The following is a 20,436-nucleotide window of genomic DNA, read 5'->3' as shown; positions in this document are numbered from 1 at the left end:
CAGAGCAGGGACCAGGTCTGAAAATGGAGCAGCAACCCAAGACCGGCATGAGTTGGGCACAGCATCCCTGATGCTGAACACGTCTTTTTCTAGTGTTGGCACTAGGCAAAGCCATTGCTGCAGCAGGACCGGGCTCTCGGACTGGGCTGAGAAGGGTGCGCAGTGAGTGGCTGGTCACCACTGCCAGACCCAGCACCGCAGGATGAGGGTGCTCAGTGTCTACAGGTCAGGCACCTTCTTGGGGGGGTCCAGTGGCAGAGCCCTGCTGCTCCACCAGCACCCAGCCCCAGCAAGCCAGACCCCAGCAGGAGGAGAGGGATCCCAGCACCCTCCTCCTGCTCTTCCTGGCCCCGCAGTGGGACCCACTGAGCGGCACCCGCAGGCCCCAGCACGGCTCCAGGGTGGCAGTTACCGCGAGGCTGGCTGGTGTACGGAGTGAATAGTTTATTTTACACAACATAACAACACAGCGTTGCTGTTCCTGTACAGCATCTGCCTAAAAACAAAGGCAACACCATTGTCACGGAAAAGAAATATACAGTCTGACCGTTTTAAAAAATATCATTTTACTGATTGATCCAGAAGTGGTTATTTGTTAGCTTGGAGGAAATTTCATTTCCTTTATAAAAGGCTTTTTCTGTGAAAACTCTCTCTTTTGTTTTCTGCTACTGCAGAACCAGGAAGCCAGTCCTAGAGTAGGGAAGGCACTGGTGCTGTTTCATGCTTTTTTTTCACCCCTTAATCTTTCTTTCCTCTTTTTTTTTTTTTTATTTTTATATTTTTTACCTCTGAATGTTGCCTTCGGTTTTGATATTAAATAAAACCAAATGAAAACTAAATAAAACCCTGTGTGCACTGGGTGGCTTATACAGAACCCCGCATGAACAAGCCATTAATCAGCGAGACAGCAGTGGACTTCCAAATCCAATTCCCCGGGAGAGGGAGATTCACACAATGTTTGGCGTTTTCTCATTGAAATAAAAACTAAAATAAAAAAAAGAAAAATAAAAAAAGAAAAAAGCAGGTCACACAGTGCTTTCCAATATCCACTCAGAACTGGAGACAGTTGCTTTTCCACTATCCACATCAGAGCTGTCCGACTGGACTAGCATCCCGTTCATGGACATGCTCCTTTTGGACCGCAGTCCGCCTGTGCCCCAGGCGCTGCCAGGGCAGCGGGACTCCATCAGCTCGCCGCCCAGGGAGAGCCTGCGCTTGGCTCGGGATGCGTCAGCTGGCAAAGTGAGGAACTTACTTGGCTTTGATTGTGCTCTTTTGTACGTGGGGGCCCCTTTGACAGAGTCGGGGGGACGGCTAGCTAACTGCAGGGCAGTGGAGTTATTTCTGTTAGTGTTTTGGGACTCAATACTGCTGACAGCTTCACTCTGCGGCTCGCTGCTTGGCTTTGTCCCCGACTTTCGCTTCTGCTTCTGGGAGACAGAAGTGCTGGAAGTCCAGGCGGGAGGCAAAGCGGAGGTAGTAGTGGCCGAGTCCTGGCTGGAGCCAGTCTCTGGCGACTGTGTCACACCGTCGCTGGCAGCCTTGCAGCACTGGATGCCCTCTTCATGCCCAACAGCCTGCTTGGACATCGACTGCGACAGCACCCCGCTGCAGCCCTGGATCTGAGCCCCGTTCGTCTGTGAGTACACATTGCTGACCTTGGTGGCCTTCTGCTGCCCGTTGTTGTTACACACCTTGTAGCGAATCATGAGGATGATGATGAACACGAGCACAGAGGCCACAATGATCCCACCAATGATGATAATCATGGTCCCACCCAGGAACTGGGACTGCATGAAGTGGCAGCGCACATAATCCTGCTCAGTGGTGAACTGCGTGCAGCCCACCACCCTGGTGGCGGTGAGCGAGGTGATCCCGTCGTCGTAGATCGCCAGGACGCACAGGTCATACACAGTCCCAGCGGCCAGGTTGTTGACCAAGAAGGTTTTGCTTGTGGGAGGTATCATTCTGGGGGAGAAGGAAACTAGTGTGAATGAACCCAAAAAACCCACAGGCACCTCCCCGCTGTGTGCCGCACTCCCTGGCAGCAATGAGCACCACCAAGCAGCCCGCCAAGAGAGTGACCACGTCAAAAACATAAAAGAAATTGGCAAGCAAAGACAGTTTTGATCAGTGTGACTGTGACACCTGGCAGCACAGAGCCCCTCTGAACTCAGCTAACACACCAGCATGGACACTTCCTGAAAATGCTACAAGGAATGCATTTCCAGACACCTTTCTCCCTGTGTTTTCATAAAGCTGAGTGTTATGATCCATTTAACTCATCTAAACTTCACAACCTTTCTGCCAATCACATTAGTTCAGAGGATTAGAGATCCATTTGCATTATCTAAAAATAACACCATTCAAGGTAGTTTCCCTATTTGGGATGAGTCTTTCCTGCAGCTCCCACCATCTGCTCCACAGGCAGGGCTCTGAGTGGGAACCTGCTGCTCCAGTGGAGAGGCTGCCTGGAGCCAGGGGCAGCACATCAGCGCTGAGCAGCCTGGTAGGGCCCAGCATAGCAGGGCTGGGGCTGCCTTACCTGTAAACAAGGGAGTCATCGTAAGTACCATTGTACTGGATTTGGAACATACGTATCCCAGGTATATTCCTCTGAAAATTGAATTTCAGCAGAGCAGTAGAAGATGTTGCTTCTGCAACGACCACCTTCTTATCTTGGCTGACTTTAGTATCCCCATTGCTACTGCTCGCATTGGAGCCTGACTTGGTGGAAGTAGAGATATCCGAGGAGCCAGGGTCAGGCTCATGGATGTGGTTCGTGCTGTTCAGCAAGTGGGGGAGTTTGATTATGTGCAGGTCCACTGTCTGCGTGGCCTCCCCAGCTGGATTGGAAGCAATGCAGGTGAAGGAGCCTGTATCCTTCACCGTCGTTATCAGGATGTCGAGTGTCCCATTGTCATACACCACGGACCTCGTTGCGTTTGAAATCAGTTTGCCCTCAGGTGAAATCCAATGAATTGCTGGTTCGGGGTCTCCCCGGGCCTTACACCGCAGTGCTGCCCGCTGGCCCTCCAGCACCCGCAGCTCATGGGTGTGCCGGGTGATGAGAGGAGGCTCACACAGGAACTCCTCCTCAGGGATCGACCAGAAGTACCGGCCGGACAAGAGCGTGGGAGAAGCACAAGTCTCCAGGTCGTCCTCCCTCGAAAGACGCCTCAGCCACAAAAGCTCACAGTTGCAATGCAAAGGGTTCCCACCAAAGCTCAACGCAAAAGTCGAGGGGCTGATAATTCCTGAGGTTGCTAGTACTTGAGCTCGCTGGAAGAGAGGATCAGGCGGTAGCTTCTGCAGTTTGTTAGACGTGACGTCCAACCTGGTCATCTTGTGCAGGTGGGAGAAGGTCCCCTTGGGAATATGGTCAATCATGTTATGGTCTAGACTGAGAGTGTGCAAACTAACCATCTTCTCCACGGCATCCCAGGGGATGGTTTCCAGGTTGTTGTAAGACAAATCCAATTCCTCAAGAGCTAAAACATCATCAAAAGCTGTAGAAGAAATTAAAGTCAGCTGGTTGTTGTTAAGTATCAAGTGGTGAAGATTGGAGAGTCCACTGAACATGTCATTTGTGATCTTAGTCAATCGGTTGCTGTTCAAATGCAAAGCCCGCAAATTGCGCAAGTCAGCAAATGCGTGAGGTGTAATAAAACTGATTGTATTCCTGGACAGTGTCAGGTCCACCAGGCTGGTCATATTGGCAAAGTCTTTCCTTTTAATGTTTGTAACAAAGTTGTCTGCCAGCCGTAACTCCACGGTCCTCCTGTCAATATTGGGAGGAACAAATAAGAGCCCTTTCTTGGCACAAAGGGTGGCAAGGTTCGGAGACAAAATCTGACAGACACAGCGCTTTGGGCAGATCTGAGCTCTCACCGCTATGCCAATGAACAGCAGAAACAAAAGCAGTTTTTCCATTGTAGATCAGGTTCAAGAGCCTGTAAGGGAGAGCAAACGTTTGTTAGTCTCTGCAAGATGAGCAAATGACATAATAAGAAAGCAAAGACAAACTGTCTGTGGTTATTTCATGAAGCTGAGGTTCATGTAATGGTGCGTCATCCTTATGTTGTTGCCTGATGTCTTTATCATTCTCCATATCCTGACACAAGAGCTGCTATACTACCTTCCAGAAGAACATTGAGAGACAGGTATCTTTGCATACACACATATATAACCAGACATCCAGACACCTATATACAAATGGGGCCCTGCTGCTAGAGCTCAGCCCTGCTCCACGCCAGGCACTCCACTTTCTGACAGAAGCTTCCGACCTCGCTGCCTAGAGTTACTTTGCAATAATGCCCTGTATGTATTGAAAATGAGAGGTTTTTCATGTGCACTTCACTTGCTAGGCTAAAACTCTCAGCGGCCTCTAAATCATGGCAATTCAATGAATTTACAGACATCTCCATCAAACAGCTAAGCTCTTAACACTATTTTCAGAATAAACTTGGAAGGAGCTAATTTTGTGTTATTCCAGACTCAAAAATGCAAATAAAACAATTAAACCCCCCCCCCCAAAAAAAAAAAAAACCAAAAAACCCCACCCCCCACCCCCCAAAAAAAAAAAAGAGAAAAACCCAAGAAAAGCCCCCCACAACAACAAGGGTCTAAGTAAAAATGGAACATGAGCTAATTTTAGATCATCGCTGTTTTCCCGGCTCCCACACCCAGCAGCGCTGAACTCTTCTCCCAGAAAACCTGACAGTTCAATTAGCCTTATCTCATACTCTGCCAGATCCAGGATCTTCAGAGTATGGAAACAAGGAAGATAACAACAGTGCCCACACCAGCTAAATGAAATCATCCATCATGACTGTGCCAAAAGCTCCGTGAGCGCAGCGGTGCTCGTTTCTGCACCACCGTGCGTCAGCATCCCCCACGGCACAGGCAGGCAGGGAGAAGGCATTCACTCCTCCATGGAACAGGAGGGCTGGAGGGAGCATGGGCCTGTGGAGGAAGGGAGACCTATGTGTCTGAGAAGAAACTTGTGCAGTCGTAAGCAGTGGAGCACAGAGGGACTCACATTGGAGATGAAGCTCCCTTCAGGACTCATAAAATTATACATGTACAGATAGGATTACTCAGATGTATTATCAACCCAGAAATGTACTAATGAAGCTCATCTAAAATAAAATTAACTTTCACAACTAGCCATCAGCAAGAGTCTTGAATCGTTACAGATATTTAAAGACATTTAATGTCAGAACAGCAATTACTGCTCCTATTGTCCAGTCCATCCATAATCCATCACCAGTGCCATGCAAACTCAGAGGAGCTAACAAGTTGCAAAAAAGATGAGTGAAAGCAGTAGCCTCTAAACCCTGCTCTTTAGCACTATCTATTTATTTTTTTCCTGATACTTCTGGGGACTGCTGGTTTTAATGACTACCAGCTTCAATCCTTGAGTGGTCACTGGAAAAAACCCTCAAGTATTCTACAGCACTCATCAACTGAGTATGCCCCTGCAGCATGGCCTACCACTACTGTAGTTCTGGGAACCATAACCATAGCCATTGCCATTACTCCTACCATTAATTCTGGCAGAAAACTGTTTCATGGGTTCAATTTTGTTCAGCCTGTGCCAGCACTGCTGGTTGGGGTCGTCCTACAGGTGAAATGGACTTGGAGAAGAATGGTGATGCTTGGATTCATGTGGATTCAGCAGCTCAGGGCATCCGCATCATGACTGCCAGGGTCCCCAGACAGCCTTGGCTGGGGACACTATGCTCATTTAGATTTGCTAACTCAATAATGCTAATTTAGATTTGTAGCTGTGATTAAAGTAATGTGCTCGGATTCAAGTTCATCTGAAGAACTATACAAGATTAAAACCAAATCAGCAAGGTGAATTTACACTTTGGAAATACTGTTACAAGATGAAACAGAGAGGTAAGGAGACGCAGACTTAAACAACAGCTGGAATGACAAGGTTATGACAAGGTTACTCACCAGTGGACATGGGTTTTCTGGATTTCAGGAGAGCTTTTGATACTGTCTCTGACACTATCCTCTGGGCACAAAATGCCCAGCACATGGCAAGAGCTGGACACAATGCAACAGGCAAACACTGGGCTGAAGGGTTGGGCTTTAAGGGCTGTAACAAATGGGGTGGGATCCTGCTGCTGGCCAGTCACTAGCTATGCCCCCAGGACTCACATTTAGGTTTAGGGCCAGTCCTGTCCAGTATTTCTACCAGTGCCCTGGACAGGGAGGTGAGCACACACCACGTAACCCTGCCAATGACACTAAATTAGGAGGAGCTCCTCAAGGGTGCTTATGGAGAGGTCTTGGTGGATCAGAGCGCTAACAACCACCAGCCCCATCGATTGTAATGGGGAGATTCATCACCTGGGACCTGACCTGTCTGCCAGTATACCTCAGCCCTCCTGCACATCTGCCGGCGGCTGCTGGCACCATGATGGGCCCCTCAGCAGCCTGACCTGGGGAGGGAGGACTGACCCCATGCCATAGGGACAGGACCGTGCCAGCACCCATAGTACTTTTAAAATCCCACCAGGCCCATCAGCTCTCTCATACTGTAGCTTGGGAAACTGCTTCGGGGGGGGAAGGAGGAGGGCAGAGAAAAGCAGGCACAACATTTCTCTTGGACCATGTACAAGCCCTGCATGGGAGCTGGTCTTCACATTGAGCTGTCTTAACCAAAGCCAGAGGTGCCTGTGGGCTCCCGCTGCTGCCCAGTGTGCAGCTATTCCTGGTAAATAGTTTGTTAACCAACCTTATCAGAGTTTTTTTTAAGTGTCACATAAGTTGTCATAGAATCATAGAATACTGGGTTGGAAAGGACCTCAAGAATCATCTGGTCCAACCTAGACTATACATCTTACCACCCTGGCCAGCTGAATCTTGAAAGTGTCCAACACTGGGGAATCCACCACTTCCCTGAGGAGACTATTCCAATGGCTGATTGTTCTCACTGGGAAAAATTTTCCTCTTGTGTCCAGTCTGAATGTCCCCAGGAGTAACTTGTGCCCATCACCCCATGTCTGTTCTATGTGACTCCTTGTAAAAAGGGAGTCTCTGTCTTCTTTGTAGCCACTCTTTAAATACTGGAATATGGTGATAAGAAATGCGAGCAAAGCTTTTAAAAAAGTTGTGTGTTTTTACAAATGCTCACAAGTGCTGCAAGATCTGTACGTCATGCAAAGGTGTACTGACACTTGCAGCTGAAGCTGTACTGGACACTTCAATTGATAGAAACAGCAAAACCACACATGGATCTCAATGACTGGGCCCAGCCTGCGTGCCCCCACTGTGTAGGGACAGGGAAAGCCCATCCTCCCCGGGCTGGACATCAACCCTCGCCACAGGGGCAGCAGAAACATTTCACCACCTTGCTGAAAGAAGGCAGAGTATTTGCCTGTGGGTATGCTCAGTGTAGTGCAGTCTCATGGCTATGGCCCACAACTGATATACTCTAGAAGACAGCAGGAACTGGAGGATCTAGTGGGTTAGAACAGCTGCCATAAAAAGACATGATTCCTGAAAGTTAGCCAGGCCATGCATCCTCTCCTGTCCCAGCACACATTATCCTGCACACAGATAACTTGCAATGACAACAGCATTGACACGGCTTACAGCTCATTGTAGAAAATACCTTTTTGACATAGCAAAGCGTTATCCGATTATCATTACTTTAAAAAAAGAAAGAAAAAGAAAGCATATTATTACCATTAAATAAATAAAGATATGCTAGTATGCTAGGAAGGTGCACATTACTTTCATTTACTACTTGGTGTCTCCAAAAGATAGGGATAGTCAAGCTCCTACAGTGGCATTTGTGATTCACACACAAAAAAAGCTCTCGTATACCAATTTTAAATTAATTTTGTTGCTACATTTAATAATTTGAGTTATTCAATCTATTTATAAAAACTAACTACAAATCACAGTGGGCTGCATAGTTCATTGCCATACAGATGGGAAAATTGTGTCTCTGAAGAGCAAAGACCCCACCAGCCTCTGGCGCATGGTGCCTTCAGGACTGGGGCCTGCTGCAAGTTCTTCTACTGATCTGAAATGTCCAAGCTAGGGCACTGTCCCCAGATTGTAGTCCCTGTTCCAGAGCAGAGGAAGTCCTTCCCCTTATTCATTTTTCACAGCTACATAGTGGGTCTGACACCGGTTCAGCAGAGCAGGACTCTTCTTTCCTGTCAGCCCCATTCCCACCTTAGCCATGCCCCCAGCGTGGACTTTGGTCTCCAGATGCCCCAAGTCCCTTTGGCTGTAAACCAGTCATCCCAGCACAGAGGAGGTATCTTGAGCTCATCTGGGCCAAAGCCTGTGCAATGCCCAGGGCCCTGTGCCTGTGGGGGACAGGCTGCGCCTGTGCACACCTCGAAGGTACCCCATCAGCAGCAGGGCAGGAAAATAAATGACCACCTACTGGTTCTAGTATCAAATTGAGGTCATGTAAAGGGCTAATGAATTTGAAATTTCTGCCTGGAATTGATCCAAGGGACATGAGAATGAAATGTCATGATGTACGCCAAGCTGAGATTGCTTCTCTTTCCTGACGTGCTGCTTGCTTTTTGGCTTTTTGCCCCATCTTCTTTGGGAGAAATAGGTTTTCTGATACTTAGTACAGCATCTGCTGCCATGTCCAGTGCTTACAAAGGGTAATTTACATGTTGTGAAGTACATAACATACGGAAGCAGCAGGATCCAAGAGACAGTAATTAATTAGCAAACGATTTCCACTGCATCCGATCCAGTTCAGATGGTAGGTGCTACATAGAGTCAATGTGCCGGGTAAACCCAATACAGCACTCTGGTAGTTGTTCAAAGCCAGCTGCTAATACAGCGTTTGGCTCAGACATAATCTATCATCACTGAGGTCATGACAGAAGCTATTGACTGTCTCCTGAAAGGAGGTTGTAGACAGGTGGGGGTTGGTCTCTTTCACCAGGCAGCAACTGACAGAACGAGAGGACACAGTCTCAAACTGCGCCAAGGAAGGTACAGGTTGGATATTAGGAAGAAATTTTTCACAGAAAGAATAATAAAATATTGGAACGGTCTGCCCAGGGTGGTGGTGGAGTCACCATCCCTGGATGTGTTTAAAAAGAGATTGGATGTGGCACTTGGTGACATGGTTTAGTCGAGGTGTAAGGCATGGGTTGGACTCGATGATCTTGAAGGTCCCTTCCAACCTGGTAATTCTGATTCTGATTCTTTCCTAACTCTCCAGGCCTCAGCAGAAGTGGTGATTTTAAGGTCTTTGCAAATGCAATTTCATGGTGGGAAAAAAAAAAAAAGAGGTCTAGAAGTTGATGATGTTCACGGAATGAAGGATGGGGAAATAGCTGGCACCAGTCACCAAAGGCATCCTGCCGCCATGCTAAAATGGGTGCATAGAAATGAAGATGCTGTGATATATGGTATACCAGCTGCTAAAACTACTTAAGTAGAGAACAAGGAGCTTCAATTTCACAAAGGTCAATGGTTTGTAAGCACGCCTGAGTGTTTTGCTGAATTGGAAACACAGTACCTAAGAAAACAGAAACACTCAGATCAAAGAACCTCCCACGGAGTTTTCCCCAGGGGCCCTGCTGGCTTCAGCTGCTGCATGGACCACGATCAGGGGCCAGAACCACAGACCAAGACCATGGTCTCTCACCCCAGTGGTATGCACTACATGCTCCACCAGAGGCAAAGCCCTCACACACTGCTGAGGGGCAACATCTGAAACAGGCAGCAAGGAGACCTCAGCTGCAAGGCAGCTTCTTAGCACTATTAGCACTGCCAGGAGGACATGCTGCTTTGGTGCTTTGACACTTGCAACACTTGCTGCAGGACTGAGCAAGGGAATCACCATGCGGAGACATGCTATGAAGCAAATAGTGTAGCCCAGTTTTTGTTAAAGGGCTTCAAACACTGCAACAAATACAGCTGCGCCCCACCTAACCCCTGGGAACTTTACAAACTAGAGGACATCAAATCCTGCTTGCTCCAGGGCCTCCTTCGGCATGCCTGATGCTGCAGCAGAGGTGGTCTGGTGTGCTCCGAGGTGATGGTCCCCCGTAAATACTGAGGAACAGTGCTGGAGGCTGGCTGGCTAATGAGCTGTTTCACATAGCTGTTCTCATTTCCCTCCAGCCTTAAAGCCGCAAACGCCAACGCAGCGCATTCTGGGAGGCAATTCTTCTCCCCGTAACAAGGCAAGATTAAAGTGAACAATAACAATTATTTTAATTAAAGAGATTTCTAGAGAAAGCAGAACTGGTATCAGTAAGCCCTAGACCGTGCCATGCGCCTGCCTGGCTACCTAAGAGCAAAGCTTCCACTGTTTTCCCAGTTGCGACAGGGCAATGGTGTTGAAAATAAAGGGTGAGGCAGCCACTACCCAAGAGCTCGTGGGGGTCTGCACCCCTTCCCCGTCATTATAGCAGGACAAAGTGCTCACCATAACAGTATATTAACTTCTTAATTCCTTTATTAATTAATTAACCATTTACTAAATTGGCACAGTTAAGTTTCTGAAGAAGAGTGCAAATATGAAACTGCTAGAAGAAATATTGGCTGCTGCACAATAACAACAATAGGATGTGCTACCACGACTCTTCAAGAATTGCATGGGGAGTCCTGGTATTGTGGGGACCTTCCACCTCCTCTGCCCCTGGGCTCCCTCCCCATAGCTATCCAGAGGGAAGGTCTGCACTAGGAAGTATGAGAACAATAAGTAAAAATTACATTATCCAGGGTACTGAGTATAGTAGCAGAAACTATACAGAAAGTAGCATACACTGAAACAAATGCATGAAATCCCAACAATCTCCAAGTGATTAATGCTTTGATTCACAACACACTGGGTTTGTATTCTCCTGTGCAGATTAAGCCTTTCCCTGAAGGAACGAGTGATTATGCAAACTATCAGGGAGTCCTCCACTCAAGCAGTACCAATGTCACTAAAGACACTTCGTAAGAAAAACCTGTATCTTGAGAACATTTGCCTGTGTCTGGTTATAGACAGGCAGCGACGAATAGCTGATGATACAGCACATGGGTACCAAGATGGTTCGTCTGGCACAGGGAGAACCACAACCAGACTGACCTGTAACCCAGGAAAACAGTGTTCCCAGGGGAAGGGACCAAGCCAGAGGTGGCATAGAGCAAACGGGGAAATGCAAGCAAACTGGAATGAGGAGCTCACAGAGGGATGTGAGAGCCAGCTGCCAGTCACTGGGCATCACGGATGCATCCATTAAAGCCAGGGGTGTGCCCTGTGACTGGTGACCAGGGAACCGACCCACAGCTTATGTGGGACTAATGGAAACAACAGGCACAACTGCAACTGTCACACTGTCACTGCTCCTACCAATGGATGCAAGCCCCACGGAGTCGGCACAGCCCTGGGCCCAGCACTGCTCCCTTGTGCCACCCTTGCAGGGCTCCACACCTCGTCTTCAGCCTAGTCTCATTTTGTGATGCATCTGAATTTTCCCATGCTGTATGTCGATGGGCAATAGCATCCCACCAGCGTTTTGGCATGTAGGTAAGGCGGGATGGCTGGGGGTATCCTGATGCCGAAGTCTGGCATATGGGCCAGACAATACATCACACCACATTTTAAAGCTTAGGCTGAAGGCCTAAAGCTTTTGCAGAGAGGTTTGACACCTCTGCTGAAGGACCACCAGGAGGATGTGAGCCACGAGCACCCATGCAGACAAGGGGTCTGGCATGGGCACAAGGGAAAGCACTGGCTGTTTTGGGGATGCAGCTTCTCAGCACGCAGACAAACTCCTGACAGCCCAAAGCAGCCTCAAGGGTTTGATGCAGTAGGAGAGAGGCTGTGTCTTGAACTGCAGTGAAAGGATACTATAGTCATTATTACTGTCAATTTTACACATTCCTCAGTTGTCCATCTGCCTGGAGACAGCCAAGCAGGAAGGAACTGTCAAGTGCCAGAAGAAAACTGAGGTGCTGCAACAGTTCGGCTTTTTATACCCCACAGTTCATCTGTTCCATGAGTGACTCTATTGCCTTCAATTGCTTGCAATCTTCAACATTGCTACCTGCACTTATTTTTTTGTGCTGGTTTTATTATAAACCATAAAATCAAAGTGCTTTGATCTACCACTTCATTTCAAAGTCTCATCAGTGTAAAACAGATCGATGATGCATGAGGGGCACCAGCATCATCGCAAATTCCAGGTGTCCTGGCCTGTAATCCACTGTGCCTGATCCCTGTGTAGTCCTAGTGCAGATCCGTGGGAATCTGGCTGCTCCATGTCTTTCTATGATTGTCCCAGAGCTTGGGCATTCATTCAGTGCCCCAGCCTCTCTCACTGCCTCTCTCACATCCTGGCTTTGGAGTTGGCAGAGGACAGGACACAGGTGGTTTGCAGTTCTGGAGTTCAGTGGCTGCAAAGTCACCTGGTGAGCACCAGCATCGCTAATGGGGAATGCAGGATTTGCTACACAATCACTGGTACATCTCAACCTGAACCCTGGTGCTGGAAGCAGCTGATCCTCACCCACTTTCAGAAGGCACCCTGGAGCAAACAGTGCAACCCTTCCTGGGACAGACCCATACCTCCTGCATGCTTTTAGCCTTCCCATGCATGCCCTGCTACCTGGGATGTGATTATCTCAGCCTGCAGTGCCACCAATGATGTCAAAATTACGTACCCCGCCTCAATTCCCACACCCTGTTTGGTCACTGACCTCTGTCCTGGGTTCAGCAGTAGCAGTCATTTTTTCTCCTTCTTAGTAGGTGGTGCAGTGCTGTGGTTTTGACTTTCGGCCTGGGGATAATACTGATAAAACTGATGTTTCAGTTACTGGTCAGAATGTTTACCCTGACCAAGGACTTTGTGAGTCTCATGCTCTGCCAGGGAGGAGGAGAAGCCGGGAGGAAGCAGGCACAGGACACCTGACCCAAACTAGCCAAAGAGGTATTCCATACCACAGCACGTCATGCCCAGGATGTAGAACTGAGAGTTCCCGGAAGGGCTGCATCACTGCAGGGTGGCGGCAAGGTACCGGTCGGTGAGGTGTTGTATTCTCTTTGCTTGTTATTTCCTTTATCATTATCATTATTATTGGTGGTAGCAGTAGTGATTTGTGTTATACCTTAGTTACTGGACTGTTCTTATCTCAACCCATGGGAGTTACATTCTTTCGATTCTCCTCCCTGTCCCTCCAGGAGCAGGGGGAAGAAAGGTTGGGGGGGGGAAGCAGACTGCATGGTTCTAATTTACGGCCTGGGCTTAAACCACGACAACCTCAAAAAAGGACCTTCACATATACTGTATCACAGTTCTGCATCCTGGGTAAAAATCCTCCTTGTGTCATCACAGCTGGCCAGCTTAGTTAGGAAATAAAGGGGAAACGATGTGAAGGAAATTCCACCAGGTGAAGGCAGACACCCCTACAGCAGACAGAACCACTGAGGGTAGCAGGACCTCGGAGACCACCTCGTCCATCCCACCTCAGGCAGGGTGGGCTGAAGCAGCATCTCCCTGCACCCCGAACCTTGCTAGAGCGGGCACAAGGGGAGATCCAGGCTCAAAGCAAGGGCCCAGGGGCAGCACTGCAAATTCACACAGGGATGCTGCCACTCCTTGCATGATGTATTGTGCTGTTTCTCACGTGTTCTACACAACAAAATGTTTCAGCTCTTGCCTTTGCAGAGTACATCTTAAAAACATGTCCATAAAACTCAGAAATTGAGCAGAAAAATGGGGTAATTATGCTTTATTTACTTTTAAAGCACTTTATCTTAGGATTGTTTGGTATTATGTGGAACAAACAACTCCCAAAACTGCCAAGGCCTCAAAAATGTAAAAACGGTGCTGGGTTCCCTGCATCAGTGCAAATGGAGCGTGGCTCCTGAGTCACAGCTGAAGGGTTTCCAGCAGGTGTCAGGGAACACAGACACTCTCCAGGCACCCAGTTCCCGCCCCCCCCCCCCCCAAACTTCTGCTGACCCAGCTTTGTGTCCTGGATTTCCACAGGAGATCCAAAGCCTTCCTGGGATGTGTGCGGAGGTTCAGGATCCCAAGCCTGAGGTCCACCATGCCCAGGGGCACTGCCAATGCTCACAACCCATCCAGCGAGCCCCTTGCCTTCAGCAGCAGGCTCACCTGGAACATGTGCCACACCAGCTGCGTACACCCCATGACACTGGGTGAGTGCTGTTAACGCAGCAGGGATGCAGGGATTTCTAGGAATTTGGTCTGATTTCCTTTCTGGTTCTGCTCCCTGCTACTTCCCACACTGACCATCCCTCTCACATACACGTGTTCCAGCAGGCTGCTCTGAACACACAGGGACCAGCACCCTCACCACATGGTGAGTCCCCTGCACTGGGCTGATACGGCGGCAGCTTCCAATGTGCTTCCAGCATGCCTGCTGCTGGTGTGGCCCTGAGCCCACGGCCGCTCACAAGAGCTACACATGGCACTGCTCGGCTAAAACGAATGCACATGAAATACACTGAACTAAATGCTGAACAAGTCATGAGGAAGGCTGGTCTGACACGCAGGGCTGCGGCGGAGGCAGCTCATTAGGCATTTGTATCACAGACAAGGAGCTGAGAGTGATACACGGGATGACTCAACACGGCAGCGCAGGAACACGACTGCAGCTCTGGAAGTTATTAATAGCTGTGCTGTGAGAAAAACGAGCCTGGCGATCCCCAGTGGCCCTGATCCGCAGGGCTCAGAGTGGCACCTCTCCCTGGCTCTGCCATGGCTTGGGGAGATGGGTACTCTAACACTGGCTTCTGAGAAAAGCCCTGGTTAAAAACATTGTGGTAAAAACACAGGCTGTGGAGAATGGTAAGAAATGTACTGTGGCCATGGGCAGGCTGTGGGAGCCTCTATAAAATACGTGCATTACGAGTTCCTTTTCTTTCTCTCTGTTCCACAGTAATTATTATGGAATCAGAATCACAGAATGGTTTGGGTTGGAAAGGACCTTAAGATTACCCAGTTCCAAGCCCCCTGCCACAGGCAGGGACACCTTCCACTAAACCAGGTTGCTCCGAACCCCGTTCAACCTGGCCTTGAACACTGCCAGGGATGGGGCAGCCACAGCTTCTCTGGGCAACCTGTGCCAGGGCCTCACCACCCTCATAGGGAAGAATTTCTTCCTAATATCTAATTAAATCTCACCTCTGACAGTTTAGAGCTATTCCCCTTTGTCCCATCCCTACAGGCCCTTGTCAAAAGCCCCTTGTCAGATCTCTTGTTTACCTCTTTAGGCCCTGGAAGCTGCTCCAAGGTGAGACACCAAAACCTTCCCTTCTCCAGGCTGAACAACCCCAGCTCTCTCAGCCTGTCCCCATAGGAGAGGTGCTCCAGCCCTTGTAGCATCTTCATGGCTCCTCTGGACTCTCTCCAACAGATCCACATCCTTCTTATGTTGGGGGCTGCAGAGCTGAGCAACTCAGCTGTGTGCAATGAAGGAAAGGCAGCACAACCACTCTCGTGACCTCCCGTTGCCTCCCTCCTTTAGGTCCCAGAGCTCTTGGCCCCACAGTGCAGACAGGACTGTGCTGTGGGTGAGCACAGCCCTCTCCTGCATCCAGCCCTGGGCTGGTCTGAACCCAGCACCCATCACCCTGCACACCCCGAGCACCCCACACACAGCAAATGAGCCTCTGCTGTGGCCAGAGCCCCACAGCAAGGGATCTTACCAAAAACCATCTCAAGTATGGCAGCAAACAAGCACTGAGTTTTAAAGTCAGAAACACCAAGCTATTGCGTTTTTCCAGCTCCCGAGGCATTGCCATACAAAATACTGTACAAATATGCTAAATGCTGACTCTAATAGCAGCATCAATTGTACAGCTTAAAAATGCAAGCAAGCCTAAGTGAATAAACTGAATAATTGTTTAAACAAAACAGCTTTTAACTTATCAAAACATTTTTATTGAATTGGAAGATCGTGGCGTTTTCAAAACTGTTTTTTGCAGCATCAAAACAGAACAGAAACGTGAAGGGATTTGCTTTGACACTTCTCTGTCACCAAGTTTGCCAAAGCAGCACGTTCCCCAGCTGCTGTGCTTGTCCCTGCAGAATCCACCCTGCGTTATGTGGCCAGTGCGCTCCCCGTGGGCACTCACAGCAGGCAGGGCTGTGCATGGAGGGCAAGTGGCAAGGCCTGATGCCACGGGGACAAGCTCCTTAGGGCCACCAGCACCCTTATACGCCCCCAGCGCAGTTATATACTCGCATGAGAATCCTGTGGACCCATTCTCAGGAAGGATGCACACACTGCATTTCTGCCAGCAGGAAACCAAAGAGAAGGGAGACTGACACAGCCTAGGACGTCTGGCCAAGCAGCAGCTGCTCCCACAGTAAAACGTGCAACTCACACAGCCACATCTCCTGTGCAGGCTGCTTGGCTGGCACCGTCATGGCTGGGTGAGGGCAGGGGTGCCCTGTCCCAGCAACCTCCCCATCTGACAGGGCTGGTCCCGGTGCTGCACATGGCTGAGCAGCCTCATCCACCCCACCACAAAGTGTCAACGTCTACATCTCCCTGTCACCTCAGGGTGGGAACAAATGCAGCAGCACAAACAGCTCTGCAGAACGGAGGCTCACAGCAGAGATCTGAAAAGTTCAGAACGTGTCTTGAAATTATACATTATAGTAAGTTGAACAGAGGGTAAGAAAATGCCTGACATCTCCCAGTTCCAGCCAATTCAGCATGCCCCTGTGCAATGCTCAGCACCCCAGCGTACTAGTGGATTGTGCCTCAGGCTCAGGTTTGTCTTCCTCCCCACCCATGTTTTGGAGGCACAGCCCAGTCCTAGTGTCTGACTCAGAGGCTCTTGCTCCTGTCCCTGCTGCACGTCCAGTGCCATAGTCAACGAGTGAGGTGGGGAAACCCAGACAGCACATAAACACTCACAGGGATCTGACCATTTATCTTCCAAGGAGTCAGGAGAGCTATTTTATTCAGATACCCACATGGACCTGGGGTAGCAAAAAGGATCATAAAAACTGTATATCCCCAAAACAGGGACACCAGAATGTCCTTTCTTCCCTTCACACATGAATGAGGAGGAGCCTCAGCATGAAAATCATCTAGAAGGATTATTCCATCTGTGATCAGATCCTGACAAAAGGTGGGCACCACTGCATGCTGAAACCTGGAACACACTGTGCCAAACCCTGGCACACATTGCCACAAACAGGTACATAGAAGAGATGGCGCAAGCAGCAAAGCTGGAACAACATCTACTGGTACCAGAGGCTCTTGTCAATAGGGTCCCAGAGAAGAAGCAGGACACATCCTGTATGCATGCAGGCATAGGCACTAACTGGCCACCAGCCTGGACACTGCTGCTTGAAACAAAGCCATGGCAAGAAAGAGTGAATGCACACCACGGTGCTGCAGCAGGCTCTGCAACCCCACCTAAGCACTCCAGCTGTGGAGATCCTTGCCTAAAAACAGCAAAGCAAACACCTCCACCAAGCTTTGGATTCACCTTGGAGACACTGGTTCACTCCTGGAAACTGCGAAGAATATAAGGGATGGAGAAAGTGTTACCTTAGCCAGGGTTGTGTCACATGAAGGCTTTTGGAGCAGGGAAAGCTCAGATTTACCCACACACAAGACATCCAAGTGCAAAGGCCCAGGAGCACCCAGGGTCCCCTGGTGTTTTAAACAGGGCATCAATAGGAACTGCTCCAGCTGCCCCAGCACACAGATCGACTTGATGCTGTAAAACTCTCGGTCTGCTTTCCTGGTCAGCTCCACAAAGACTCTGTGCCCTTCCCTCAAATTCAGGGGATTGCTCTTTAATAAAAAGGCTACATTTTCAAAAGTGTCTTCATACTCCTATGTTTAAACGCAGCGTTTCATGCACAATTACAAGCATTATCTTTGCCTCAAGACTCAATCCTTCATCCTTTGTCTGGGGACCATCCCAATGCCCATGCTTGGGAAGGGACCCACTTCTTCTGCCACTCACTGCTACCTTGAAGGACAGGAGAATGCTAACAGAGCCCCATCCGAGCACCGGCCAAATGCCCAACCAATAAGTGCCCTATCGTGACAGCACAAGTTCACATGAAGGCATTGAGTCACAGATTCAAACCCCAGGTCTGGCACAACTTCTGCTCTGTCCTTAGGATCAGCTTTGCAAGTGGGATTGTTTATTGCAGGAGAGAGGAAGACACCCGAGGAGATTTTCAAAACAGCTAATTGCCTCTGAACCTCCAGCTACTCCAGAAATGGTGAGCAAATGGGTCCCAGGACAGGCAGATGGATGTATAATCTGCCTTGCAGAGCTTGCTACATACCCTCCTCGAAGCCCCTGGAATTATCCATTCCTGATTGCCATTGTATGTCAGTACAGGATGACCAATGCTGGGAATTTCTAACTTACTGCTGTGATAAAAATGTAATAAAATTATTCCTAAGGTTTCCTTTACCAAAGAAACACCATGGTTTTTAATGCACTGACACCTGCAGGCACCTGCCTGGAGCCCGAAAGGGGACGAGCACAAAGGGGGACCCAGGTAAAGGGCACTATAGCCAAACCCAACATGCCCACCAAATACACATGCAGTTTAATCAGGAGAAATCAAAATCAGAGGAAACAGCACTATCAGAGAGGAAGACCATCAGTACAACATCTCAAAGTAATATTGGAAGGCTTAACCATAAGTAGATTTCTGAGGCTAAACAGTTTGTAGGTTTTATCAAGCACTGCCCTACTTCTGCAGAGTCTACAAAACTAAACAAAAAGTAAACTAACAATTATTTACTCCAGATGGACATTTATAATCCTAGTAATAATATCTTGCAAACACTGCAGGATTAACTGATGCCAATTCTTTTCTCAGCCACTGTACTCTTACATAAATATATAGTAAATTAAACAATCTAAAACCAGACAGACATCTATTAGGGCTGCCTCTACACTTGCCTGAACATCACTTATCAACACGAGCCATAAAACGTAAGCTGGATTTAAGTTCTAAAGTTTAATTTAACATCAAGTAATACAAATCGTAGATCTCTCTCACGAAAAGAATATCTATTTAGTGTTTAGGTCTGGCCAGTTACCTGGTAAATCAAAACAGATGTGGTCAAATTAGCTACATTTCAGCTGTAAAACATGGCATTTCTAAAGCAGCCTCAACACGTCACAGGCAAAACCAGGGGATCTCAAGGAGATAAAACATTTTCATCACAATAAAGAATGATGCACTCCAGCAGAATACATGTAATAAAAGAAGGACAAGAGCCGAAATGGAAATTTGTTTTGCAGAAGCCAAGAATAGTAAATGATTTATATGCACTTATTTTAATTTATTTCAGGCTGAATGCAATTTATCTAAAGTCATCAAAAATTAATAGGCCATACAGAAAGGAGTTTTAATAAATTCAAACTTAGGGACATACAGCAAGTACATCTCTTCTCAATTGCTATTAGCACTTAACTATCTAATTAATCCACCATGTTATCTTGCCTGGAACCCTGGCAATTCCCCTTTGCAGGAAGGGGACTGACTGCCATGGCCCTAGCTCCTGGCACAGCCCACTCCTCACTGGCCTGGAGGCAACATCAACTCAAAAGCAGACCAAAGTTGAGGGTGCCCTGAGGGGTGGGTTGATGCAGACAGAAAAGTGCTTTGGAACACTAAGGTGACCGGGGCTGCCTGAGACCCCCCAGCTGCTTGGGGGATCTGCAGCCCAGACTGAGGTGACCACACAACCCCCAAGCCCTCAGATGACCACACTGGCTTTGCCCAGCCTGCCCAAGCCATGGTTCAGAAAGAGCATGACAAAGTGGGGCAGCAATGCTGGTCTTGGTGGGCTGCCCCCAGGAAGGCAGCACAGGGGGCCGAAGAGCCGCACTGCAATCATCCCCAGCCTCCCTCAAAGAGCCCAGTCCATCTTCAGACACCGTGAGCTTGTCATCCAGGTCCCATTCAAGGGCCTCCTCTTGGCGGAGCAATGGGCCGGACCGTCTGGATGGACAGTACCAAGAGTCAGGAGGAACTGTGTGATCATATGAATAAAGCCCAAGAAAGGGGATGGTGGGGACAGGAGCTATGGCACTTGGGGTGATGCTCGTGATCCCACTGGGCCCCTCTGTGTGAGGGCAGGCTCCAGTGGGAAGGAGAGCCCCAGCAACGACCTGCTTCCCTGGGAACTGCTGCCCCAAAGCTGCCACTTCTTCAGCCAGTGGCTGCCCCAATCATGATGCTGCATGCTGCAGGGAAGGACGCTCCCCAGGGGGAAGGTTTGAGACACTGCCCCAGCAGGCGAGTGCCTGGCAGAACCCCGGAGTAAATTCTGAGCACTTCCAGGAGATGGTAAACTCCTGGGATGTGGAAGCACTCCACAATTCAGCAGATACCCAGCATCTGAAAACCCAGTGTCAACCACATATGGCACAATCACTACTTGTGTTTAGCACCCACAGGGCAG

The 20,436-nt window shown here is 48.8% G+C and overlaps 1 protein-coding gene across 1 annotated transcript; it reads right to left on the bottom strand.

Moving 5' to 3' along the window:
- Positions 1-491: 491 nt before the first annotated feature.
- On the bottom strand, positions 492-3,933 carry LRFN5 (leucine rich repeat and fibronectin type III domain containing 5; the record flags this gene model as incomplete). Its single annotated transcript, XM_080618862.1, has 2 exons — positions 492-1,968; positions 2,546-3,933. The coding sequence occupies 2 exons, from the start codon at positions 3,931-3,933 to the stop codon at positions 1,026-1,028; spliced, it is 2,331 nt and encodes a 776-aa protein (XP_080474988.1). The 3' UTR covers positions 492-1,025.
- Positions 3,934-20,436: the final 16,503 nt, after the last annotated feature.

The sequence above is a fragment of the Psittacula echo genome (assembly GCF_963264785.1).
Source record: "Psittacula echo genome assembly, chromosome: 5".
In the NCBI taxonomy this organism is placed as follows: Eukaryota; Metazoa; Chordata; class Aves; order Psittaciformes; family Psittacidae; genus Psittacula; species Psittacula echo.
This window is presented reverse-complemented; position numbering and strand designations above follow the sequence as displayed.